This window comes from Agelaius phoeniceus, chromosome 2 (assembly GCF_051311805.1).
Source record: "Agelaius phoeniceus isolate bAgePho1 chromosome 2, bAgePho1.hap1, whole genome shotgun sequence".
Lineage (NCBI taxonomy): Eukaryota > Metazoa > Chordata > Aves > Passeriformes > Icteridae > Agelaius > Agelaius phoeniceus.
This window is the reverse complement of record NC_135266.1, coordinates 65,121,663-65,133,100: the sequence shown is the minus strand read 5'-3', so window position 1 is coordinate 65,133,100 and position 11,438 is coordinate 65,121,663. Positions and strand designations below refer to the sequence as shown.

Here is an 11,438-nt window from a genome sequence, read left to right as displayed (position 1 = left end):
GGCGGGCGGTGCCGCAGCCCGCCATTGGCCAGTTCAAGCGCCGCGGCCGGGCCAACCGGGGCGGCGCCGGGCGATTCAAACGCTCGTTGCGCGGCGGCGGCTATGGCGGCGCGCGCGGCTCCGCAGCTCCCGGCCAGCCGCAGGTCCGAGCCTGCATTCCGCGGTAAGGCCGGGACACCCGGTGGGGACAGGGACACCGGGGCACCGCGGGGCACAGGTGCTCCCCGCCGCGGGCCGCTCGCTCGCTTGCCCGCGCGGGGCTGAACGTTACCGGCCGCCGTTGTAGGCGCGCGCGTGGCTGTGGCGGGTGCGGGAGAGGCGGTGAGAGAGAGGAGCCGGTCGGTCCCTCCGGACAGTGGGAGGGCAGGGTAGGCGCTCCAGGCGAGGTCGGAGACCGGGCAGGTCTTGGTGGCAGCGCTCGCTGTTGTGGTCCTACAGCCTGCGGGTGGGCGTACGAGACTTCACCCTCCTTTGGCAGGGCTGGGGCCGGTACGGACCCCATCCCATCCTATCCTATCCCCTGCCCCAGGTAAGCTCCTGGGCTGGAAACCTTCCCTCATGACAAACGGGACGCCCTGGCTTTAAGCGCATCCTCTTGAAAGCAGCAAGCGCGGCGCCGACCTAGCCCTGGCGCTCTTGTGCTTATTTACTTTCTGACCGGTTCGGCTGCTGCAAGTTGAAGCAGGGGAGTCGCCTTAGTGGGGCTTTGCTGTTCGTGCGAGGGCGGTGAGAGCCGTGTTTGAAGCAGAAGGTGCTGGGAAGCTCTGGGATGCACGCCGAGCTTGCTGGCAGGGGCAGCGCTGCTGTACGAGCTGTGCTATCTCCTTCCGAAGCACGGGATGGACACTGCCTTCTGGAGCTTTGCCCACAGAAGGGCAGGGAGGTGGGGAAGGGTCTGGAGCACCAGCCCTGTGAGGAGCGGCTGAGGGAGCTGGGGGTGTTTAGCTTGGAGAAAAGGAGGCTCAGGGGAAGCCTTATCCCTCTCTGCAACTGCCTGAAAGCAGGGTGGAGCCAGCTGGGGACCGGCCTCTTCTCCCCGGTGACCCAGGACAAGAGGACAGTCTCAAGCTGTGCCAGGGGAGGTTTAAGTTGGACATTAGGAGGAATTTCTTGACAGAAGGAGTGGTGAGGCATGGGAATGAACTGTCCCGGGAGATGGTGGAGTCGCCATCCCTGGAGGAATTGTGACAGCTGTTCTTACGGCCTTTTCAGGATCACTTCATGCTGGTATTAACACTCCCAGTAGTCTAACATTTGCACAGATGTCCAAGTGACAGTGGAAGAGAAGCAAACGATTTTACAACTGGTCAGTTGGGTTCACGTGTGTGATGCTTTTTATGCTACTCCCACAAATGAAAAGTGCGCTTGCTGAACCAACTATGTGAAATACTGGGCAGGCATACAGAAGATAGCAAGTCTGACTTCATGTTACAAAATTGTGTTTCTTTTAGCTTAATACAGCAAACCAGCCAATTTTGTGCAGCTGGTTGATTCAACCATCCCTTGAATACTCCCTTTCTCAAGAAATGTGAGAATGTGTAAGCCATTGAGATGTGAAAACTAAGGCTTTCTTAATCCGTAGTGTCTATATTTTGTAATATGTTGATGCTTTTCTAACTTAATTTCCTTCTTGACTAAGAAAGTTTAGCTTAATATTTTAGCTGAAAATGTAACAAGTCTGTCTGTCTTAAAATTTGTTAGAACAAAGACGACAGAAAGTCGAGGAGTATCTGTCAAGAAAGAAGACTTTTTCTGGTGTGACCATTCAAGAAAACCAGACATCGATCAGGTAGTGTTTCTGCTATGGCTTATATTCTCTTATGTTCATATTCACTAATGTTCCTTCATTTTCATCTCAGCTGGCTTCTGTAGGTCCTCTGATGCAAAGATACCCCTTGCTAACTAGAATGTTAATCTTCAGTCACATGTAGTTATGTCATATCTCTTATATAACACGTCACAAAGCACATGAGGAAGAATTTGGATTTGTAACTTTAAACTGAGATGTTTTTCTTCTGAGTTGTCAATACATTTTTTCATAGTTGCTAGGAGACAATACTGCTCTAGGTGGTTTTGTAACTTTCTGGGTAGTCTGCTGCCAGCTCTGGTGCCTGACTGAAGGTTTTGGAACCTGTCAGTGTGGTAGGAACTACTTGTCCTTGTTCAGACTTGTGTCAGACGGCCTGGGCTCTCATGATTGCCGTAGCTGAACTTCAGCTTCTTGTGCTACTCCCCCTTTTCTCTCAACTGCAGTGTTTAGAAACTTGACCTTCTGTAGCAGATGCATCAGACCAGACAAACTGGTACTCATTCTTAAACATGAGAAATTACACTTGCAGTGAATTCCAATCTGTTAGTTCTTTATGATGTAAGAAGGATGTTTTCCAGCCTGGGTCCTGATCAGTGGTTGCTTAACCACTTGTTTTTGCTGGAGGAATAGTGGAAGCTAATCAGAATTGCTTCAGTATGAGTACATTCTGCAGGCTACCAACTGAAACATGTGAACATCCTCTAAAAATACATCCCTTTGTTGCATGATTTAAGGGTTTTTGTTTGTTTGTTTGTTTGGTTTTTTTAAGCAGTAGCAGAACTAGGAGAGCAACTACCAGTAAACTGCAAGAGAAGTTACAGCTCTCAACATCTCCCAAGCCAGAAATGGTAAGTTTTTGACTGATACTTAAATACTGATGGCACTCTGTTTCTATGGCTACAACATTCCACTTACTTAAGTCTATGTTGTATGACTTCCAGAGCATGAGAAGTTTGCAGGTGCAGAGGTGTGGTTTGTTTCAACTTTATTTAGTCACTGCTTATTATATGCTTTCTGGAAAGCTGCCATATTACAGTAGGAAATGGATTATATTGATGTTCAGTTTGTGCCCAATGGGAGAGTGAGTTAAAGAGGATGCCATTATTGCTGAAATAATGCTTACATTTTAACAATATTTCTTAAGAATCTCAGAGGGGTTTTTGATACATTTTGAGTCTTTGGAGAAGTCATTTAAAATCTGAGTAAGGTCTTCTGTCACAGTAAAGAAGTTTATTGTCACTTGAAAGAAAGCCAAACCATTAACAAAACAAGCTGTTGAGTGTGTATGTTTTTTCAGTGGTGTGCTGGCAAAACTAAGGTAATCAGAAGTAGATGCCAATACCTAATCAGAGTTTAAGGGAACATGTTCTGTGCATCATTTCATGTCACTTTCCTGGAATTAAGATGCAAATGGTTGTGTTGCTTAGAAATGGCAAAATAGAGATTCTCCAGACCTATTCTCAGGGAAAGGTGAGGAGAAAATAGACATAAGAGCTGTGTTCATGTTAGATGGTTTAAAGTTTGGGTTTCAGAAGATTTGAGATGTGGAGTTATTTGAGGAGAAAAGTAAAAAACTTAAAACTTCAAAACTGAATGTTGAGGAGAAAAATTGCAGAAGCGAGAACAAGTGTATTTTTAGAAATTTCCTGAAGGTACATATATCTTTCTCTATAAATGTCTTGTATCATTTAAAGTTGAGTCAAGCTACATAATTTCCTGAAATAACAGTCCTCACACTCAAACTCTAGTCTGTCAAATCTAACTACTAAGTCTCAATGACAGACCAGGAAATGAGTTTTCTTTCGGGTCAGGAGCATCTTCCTTAAAGTCTGCTCATGCAGACTTGTGTGTCATTCACATAGTTTTTTTCTTGCCTTTGGATATTTTACTCTTTCAAAAGCTGCTGCTTGGACAATGCTGAATTAGTTGCTGTAGAGCAACTTTTTTGGAAGAAAAGACTAGATTCCACTTTTCCTAAGGGGTTGTGCTGAGAACATACAGCTGATAGTTTCAATAAAGCTGTGTAAAACCGATGTAACCATTCTCAAGTTGCAGCATCCTACATCTCCATAGTAAGAAAAGTTCTCTTCTGTTGACATCTCCTAGTGTCCTAATTACTACTTTACTCACTACCTTCTGCTAGTAGGCTATTCACACTAAGTGGAGGAATGGTGCTGCCTTTAAGTGATGAGGTATGCAAACAGAGATACTGCTCTTGATTATATACACCTAAAGCAAATTTCTGCTTTATAACTCTTCTAAGGAGGTAATTGGGGCAGTTTAAAGCCAGCAGTTGCTTTAAGAGGTTTTTTTCTTACTTCCAAGGCAGAATTTAAGCAATTTTTATGTGATTTTTGATGTGAATTCTGCAGTAATAGTTGGCAAATAATCTACTTAATATTTAGATGTAACTTCTGTAGGCACCTTTAAACTGGCATTTATGGTTAAGCACTTTAGTCCTGTGAATCATTGGAAGCCTCTTTGGAAACAAGTAATATGCAGCATGAACATACCTCTAACATTTCCATGAATTTGCTTTTGATTTTAGGAAAATAAAGAGAATGCTGATAAAGAGTCATGGGACCAATCAAGTGTAAACTCAGAAACAAGTGTTACTTTAAACTCTTCTACAGTCCCACTGACAAGTTACATAGCAGGGACAAACTGTAATCTTGAAAATCAAGCTCCACAGAATAAAGTAATTGATATAAAATCTCAGCATGTATCACTTAGCAAAGCCATCTTGGAAATCAAAAGAATTAAAGAGAGGCATTTGACAGCAGAAAAACAAAATGCAAGTATCGGTGTACCAAAGAAACCAGCTCTTGGCAGATATCGTGGCAAAGTTATCCAATCCAAGATAAATTCTTTCTGGAAAGCAGCAAAAGATGAGGGGGAAAAGAGTTCTTTGCCAGACAAGAAGCCTTTTACTTCTACCACCAAACAAGCAGCAAATTCTTTGTCCATGAAAAGCTGTAATGCAGTTCTGAAGACCGTCAAAGTCGCAAACAACACTAAATCTGTAAAATCAAATGGTGTCCTGCCATTTCAGAGCAAACCATCTGATAAAGCTGCTATTAACTCACAGTCGGGTCTGAAGAAACAGCTGACGTTTGCTGTGGCACCAAAGAAAGTAACAGTCCCAAAAGTGGTTGGTGGAAGGCGACCACAGCCACTGAAGGCCCCTTCTAGCAATTCTGATCGCAAAGTGCGAGGTGTGAAGAAATGCGCAGATTTTTGCGAAGATGCACAACCAGAAGCTCTAGCCAGATCAACTTTTGTTCCTCCTGGTACAAAATCAGGACACAATTCTAAAATGGATGAAAAGAGAAAATCTATTCTGCCAAAAGAGTCAGTAGAAGAGAGAAGGTAACTAAATTACTGTTGTGGCTTACTCTTGCGAGTTATTCATGCCTTTTTCCCCAAGAATATCTAGTTTGATCTATTTGTTGCTGTATCGACTCTGAAAAACAGAGAAACAAGTGTTTGAACTTGATGCTCAAGGACAGCAGACTAAAATTTAAGGCTTAAACTGAGAAATCAGGATTTGATTGCAGGACCTTTCCAGGCTTACAACTTTTCCCGCAGAGTTAAAAAATATATGTTGCTGGAGCTGGTTTTTTAGTCTAAGTGTTGTGACAGCCTTAAGGATGACAGATAATCCTGTAAATTTATTTCACATGCATGTCACAGATTAAAAAAAGAAAATGACTGAGGCAGGATGTATAGAGGCAGAAGCATCTTTACAGACTCAAGGAGAGAACTTGTCAATGACATTTTTCAGTTTGGTGAGTGCAGCATAGACAATGGGTGGGAATATGATTCACAGTCTAAAAGTTATTTAATATTCCTCATATAGAGGTCCTTGTAGTAGGTCACATATACTAAAATTTTATGGTCTAGGGGGTGGGGTTAAAATGAAACATTAAAACTGAATTATACTTCACATCAGTTTCAGATTCTATAAATTGTGTAATAAGGTTGTTTTGGGCTTTTCTCCACACTTTGTCTTATGATATTAGTTTCTAGTTTTCTGTTTTGAAGTATGATGGGATGGGGAGGGTAACACATGAATAATTTAGAACCTTTTTTCACCTTCTTTTGAAAACAAGGGTCCGTAACCTAAGTCTCTTGTTGCAGCTGGAAAGGAAGCAATAATGTGCTTTAACCTGGTAGATACGTGTAGTTCTGAAATTTCCGTGCAGATCTAAAAGGCAGCTTTATTCCTCTTGGGATTAAAAGAAGATTCAGACTACCTGGAAAGTATATCTTGGCATGACCTCCCCTAATTAGTGTCAGTCAATGTAAAAAAACTGATAAAACATCTGTCACTTCAGCTAATAATATTCCTAAATGCAGAGCTCGCCTGGATGAATGGAGGGCATCTAGAGGAAAAGTGATGAGACGACCTCCTATACATGCACTTCTGGGACCCCAGTCCAGAAGTGAAGAACAAGAATCCTCTGCTGTTGATACAGAAAAGGTCAACAAGACTCTGAGTGAATGCCTGCAGTTAACAGAACAGGTACCTGGACCCCTACCTAATGAGTTCTGATCATATAGGCCTTGACAACACGAAAATCCTCTGGGCATGTTAGACCCACGTGAGTCAGATACAATACAACAATTAGGAGACTAAGTGTTCCCCAAGTTAAGCAATATCATAGCTTTTGCCAACAGCTGAAGAAATTAACCTCTACTAACTCACTGAGCTACTGAGTAAGTATAGGCAATAATGGTAATAATAGTAATTGAACTATAATGTAATGAGAGTAGATAGGAGGAATTAACCTAAAACAAGTTTGCATTTGCAGAAACTTGTCTGTACTTCTGAAAAAGTCTGTTTCATGAAGTTCTGAAGATGCTTGAACATCTTATTACCTCTTCTACTTACAATACCATATAAATAGTTCTAATTTTGAAGAATAGGTGAATAACAATTCTGCCAAAGGAAAAACCCTTTGCATTCTAGTTCAAAAGCAGCAAAACTACAGCACCTCAATGTGTCAAATGCATTGAAGTCTCTACTTTTGTGTTGACTTTAGGGACATCACAGTGATGAAGCACGTGCCATGTTGGAGGATCTGATACGCAGCATTCCTGGGGTTAAAAAACTTGCAAAATATTGGATCTGCTGTATGCGTCTTGAACAGATGGGCCAACTTGGAAAGCTTATTGCTGTCTATGAGGAGGCCATTTTGGCAGGAGCAACGGTAAGCAACTTTTCTTAAAAATTGAGATTAACAATTAAAAGAAAGACATGAAAGTATGGCCTGTAAAATACAACTGCTTCTGATTTTATTAAATACCTTTATAGTAGGAGGAGAGCCTCATGACCTACCTGACCATAAAAATAATGGTTTGCTCTGTAGCCCCTGTAGGTACTAATTTGAAGAAGAAAGGTTTAGGGTCATCAAATTACCTTAGTACCACTAGAAACCCAAAATAGAACTTAATTTTATACCTACTGATGGACTCAATTTCTGTGCTTTACTATCAGCAAGATTTCAGGGCATCAAATACATCTTATACTGAAAATACAGGATTCACTTGTGTTCTGACTTAACACTGAACAGCATTAAAGAAAGGATTTGTAATATGAAAATCATGTGGCCTGCTTCACTTTCCCTGTAACTATTATACCAATCAAATAAGCTGAGATGATAATTCATTTTGGAATTATTTTTCTAAAACAGTGCAACTTTCTTTCAGCCCAGAGAGGAATTGCGACGCACACTAGTAGATACAATCAAAAATACTGAAGGTCTTTTTAACTCTGACAATGGTAAGTGTGAGTACTCTGTTCTAGTTATATGTCTGATTTGATAGCCAACAAAAGGTGTTTAAACTATTTGTACTGATATAAAATTTTAATTCATGGAAAATTTTCCGTGACCATTTTATACCCAATTGAATCTTGGCTAAACAAATCCTTTTCAACAGTGAGCATGTTAAAATAATTGGAGGTGCTCTTGTATTCAGACTTGTTAATTAAAATTTATAAAAGCTTGTGTCATCTAGCTATTTCAGCCTGATAATCAAAGAGTAAATAAAAATACTCTTGTGAGCTAAAAATCAGTGCCTCTGACTCAAACTCCTTCACTACCAGAAGCCTGGTTGTGTTTATGGCATAGTGTCAATTAAAGGTTGTAAATATTCTAATTTTGGAAGCAAAGTAGCCATAAATATTTCCTTTCAATATAACATAACCTGACAAGTATCTGAACTCAGAAACTGGCTGAAATACTTGTTGAGACCTGCTGCACTTGAAGAGGATGACTTCTCAGGATGTGTACTTAGCCTGAGCTTTCAGGTTGCAGATTTGTAAAGGTGGCTAAAATTATCACCAACTTAAATTATTGTGGCTCAGACTTCAATACACACTTACCTGAAATCTTAGAATTCTACATGAGAATAAAAGTTATCTCTCTAAAAACATTCTCTTTAGTTGTAACTAATTGCAGGTGTACTCTCTTCAATGTTGCATTTTTAGGGGGAACCATGATAGAAGCTCATTTAAGCGAGGTAGTGGAAGTCAGCAAGGAACCAAATCCATCTGTAGAACCAGTTCAGGAAACCCTCCAAGATCTCTGCCCAGATGATGACCAAAAAGAAGAGAGTGATAATAAGAAGGCAGAGACAAGCAGTGATGTTATCAAAAAAGAAGATGATTTAGACTTAAAACCAAGAGAGATCTTGCCAAAAAAGAATAAAAGGCACAAGGCTAAAGAACGGGCAAAAAAGAAAGGAAAATGTGAGAGAGAACAGAAGGAGGATGGCATAAAAAATACAGCCCAAGCAATTAATTCTCCTGAGAAAGAGAATGACACATCTTATTCGAGGAGATGCAACCCTCCTACCACACCATATTTGGAAAGGTAAGATTACTTCAGGTAACCATGGAAAGTCTGTAGTGTCTGCAGTAACTGTGTCCTGTTAAAACAGGCACTGCATTTATAAATACTTAGTTAAAAGCTCTCAAGAACCACATTTTTAGGATTGCTTCCTCTTCCTTCGGTAGGAAGTATTTTAAAGTAAGCTTCTCTATTTACCCAAACTGTTTTGCTTTTTTCAATGGTTCACTACAGAGTAACCAGACTTTTGTGACAGATGTAAATTCCAGATTTAGGATTCCCTTCCACTGCCAACATGGCAGTAGCAGTTCTATACTGAGCTGGGTAAAGAGAAAGATGTCTCCATTCCTCCCCTTTTCAAATGTAGATAAGGTTATATGTCATAACACAGAATTAGTGAACAAGATGTAACTGGCCTGTAAAGATAATTTTAATTGTATCTTGAGGCCAAAACCTGGGTAGTAACCTCAATACAAACCAACTGATGCTTTTTTTTTTGCCATAAATTTTTTTCTAAGACGGTAGACTTAAGGAAGTTGTGCTCAGCTTTAACATCTGATGGAGTTGGAGTCCTGGCAGCTGTCCACTGTCCCTTGCAGCAGGAAGAACAGTTTCCCCTGATGGAATAGGAAAGAATCCTTCTTTGGAAACTCTTTTCAGGAGATTTTCTGGGTTAAAATATTTGCCTAAGAAAAGAGTTTCTCATCTGGTTTTAACTGAATGAATGGAAAGGGACCTGTTTCCTTTAGCTATGGGAATGGGAAAGAGTTGAAGAGGAATCATGACTTGCTGTTTCTGCTGGTTGCTGCAGAGGTAACTTGTATGATGGCATGACTATGTTTATGTTTTTGGTTTGCTGTGTTCTTTTCCTAAGTGTGAAGATGCATCCTGAGGCAAATGACTGCAGTTCTAAAGATCTGAAAATCATAACTCCTTTGCGATATTCTCAACGCATTCGGGAGAAGATGTGCAAGCTGCCTGATGCTGTTAAAGATCAAGATCCATGTGTCTCTTCACTTGAGCAGCTGGGAGACTTGGAATCTAAAGCTACTGTGTTTATTCACAAACAGAGCAATGCCCTCCAAGAAACAAGTGCTGAAATAGAAGAGTAAAAGTAGTGCTATTGCTGCAGGGGGTTAAAGATTTGATACTTTTTAGGGAGAGTTGAAGGGTACTTGTTTTATGCAGCTTTGAGGAAAGGAGCTGTCTAAAATTTTTATGGACTGCCTGTGTCACTAAATAAACTTTTAAGTTTCTGCCTTTTCAAAATTTTAACAAATCTGTCCTGGGTTAAGTACTAGACTAAGCGCTGTTGTCTTTATGTTGACTATGTTTCATTAAATTTTCAGTTAAGGACTAGGTAGGTATAATGCTTCATGTTATTAGCTCATGGTAGTATATTGTTAATACCTACTGTTTACTTGTTGTAATTCCTATGAATACCTTAGAAACGTGCAATCTTTTAGTTTAAGAAAACAAAGTAATGTAGCTGTTCCAGTAATACAATGTCTACTCTGACAAGATTTAGCTTCGAAAACTGAAGCCAGCTAATAAGGTGTGCGCTGAATTTAAACTGTTGTATCTAGTTTTAGGGCTGCTTCAATAAAACAGAGTTTAATCTCTTCAGTTACTGAGATTTGTACATTATTGTTATAAACAAAAAATCTGCCAATTTTTTTGTGAGAAAAAGGTTACAAAAACTAGTCAGACCGTTGTTGCTGCTAAAGCACTACCTGTTTGTTATGATAATTGCAAGTCGTTGTCGTTAATAGTTCTTTTTTTGTATCAGTAAAGGCCCTGGCTAGGGCTAAGTTAATGGCTCTTCTCCGAGACAGTGAAGGGAGGGGACATCCCCAGACAGGGAGGAGAAAAAAGACTTGGGAGGGGGAGCATGCAAATTAACCTCAGGACCAGCATCCCATGAGAAGGTGCTGCTCCAAACTTACTGGAAAGACCCCCAAAACAACGAGCCAATATAGAGTTGAGAAATTGGAGTGATGTCTGGACGTGAAGAGTGGAGTGCTGGGCCTGCAGAAATGCTGGGGGCCTTCGTTCTCCCTCACCTTGAGCACAAAAATCCTCTCAGAACGGGGACCCAAGAGAGTGCAGCTGCCGAATTTGGGGTTACGTCCAAGGCACTTACAGGGATTGGCCCCCAGCTCTATTCTAGTGGACAAAGCTGCGCAAGTTCTCCTCCGAGTCGCTGAGGGAGGGACGACAGAGACTGCAGACCCGTCAGATTCCCAATCTTGAGCTGATCACTTATATTAAAAGCATTATAAAGGAGAGAATGTCTCCTGCCCTGTTTGTTTCATTTATCAAATAATCTTAGATGAGGTCATACTATGTAACAATTTCTATGTTGGTTTGTATTAATCTGTACTATGCTCTACTTATTAAAGTCATCAGTTTAGTTGTGTTTGTTTATACGAATTCGTGTCTGGTGTTGGGTCCAATCTGGCTCGCTATGGACCCCAGCCCACACAATCTTACACAGGACAAAAGGCAAAAGACAAGAAGTGGTCTTCTCCACGTGGGGGCAAAGTCCTAAATTTATTTCCAGGTGGCCCCGTAGGTGGAAAAAGAAGAGCCCAGATCCGTCATGGTGGGAGACTATTAAAGCTGGAGGAATGGCGAGCGGAGGAAGGGGACCACAGCCCACGGGGATACCAGTGAGCAGGGGCCAAGGAGGAGTAAACCTGGGACAAACCAGCACCACCGGGGCCGTTTGGGGGAGGGAAAGGCCGTGTGTTACAAGCGGGGACTCCCATGAG

General features: G+C 41.4%; 1 protein-coding gene across 5 annotated transcripts; it reads left to right on the top strand.

The window, feature by feature from the left end:
• Positions 1–13: 13 nt before the first annotated feature.
• On the top strand, positions 14–10,290 carry CKAP2 (cytoskeleton associated protein 2). Of its 5 annotated transcripts, none has more exons than XM_077173736.1 (9): positions 14–163; positions 1,702–1,789; positions 2,583–2,658; positions 4,359–5,179; positions 6,170–6,335; positions 6,856–7,023; positions 7,523–7,595; positions 8,304–8,688; positions 9,539–10,290. In XM_077173736.1, the coding sequence occupies exons 1-9, from the start codon at positions 103–105 to the stop codon at positions 9,774–9,776; spliced, it is 2,076 nt and encodes a 691-aa protein (XP_077029851.1). In that variant the 5' UTR covers positions 14–102; the 3' UTR covers positions 9,777–10,290. The 5 variants fall into 5 exon arrangements, with proteins under 5 accessions (XP_077029851.1, XP_077029849.1, XP_077029852.1 ...); XM_077173734.1 differs by having other exon boundaries at positions 2,580–2,658; XM_077173737.1 differs by lacking the exons at positions 14–163; positions 1,702–1,789 and adding an exon at positions 2,048–2,142.
• The last annotated feature ends 1,148 nt before the right edge of the window (positions 10,291–11,438 follow it).

What these genes read in the sequence shown, in the direction of transcription:
- CKAP2 (XM_077173734.1), top strand. Translation starts at nt 103, where the DNA reads ATGGCGGCGCGCGCGGCTCCGCAGCTCCCGGCCAGCCGCAGGTCCGAG. An exon ending in GTCCGAGCCTGCATTCCGCG is followed by an intron (nt 164 to 1,701) that starts GTAAGGCCGGGA and finishes AAAATTTGTTAG; the next exon opens with AACAAAGACGACAGAAAGTC. An exon ending in CATCTCCCAAGCCAGAAATG is followed by an intron (nt 2,659 to 4,358) that starts GTAAGTTTTTGA and finishes TTTTGATTTTAG; the next exon opens with GAAAATAAAGAGAATGCTGA.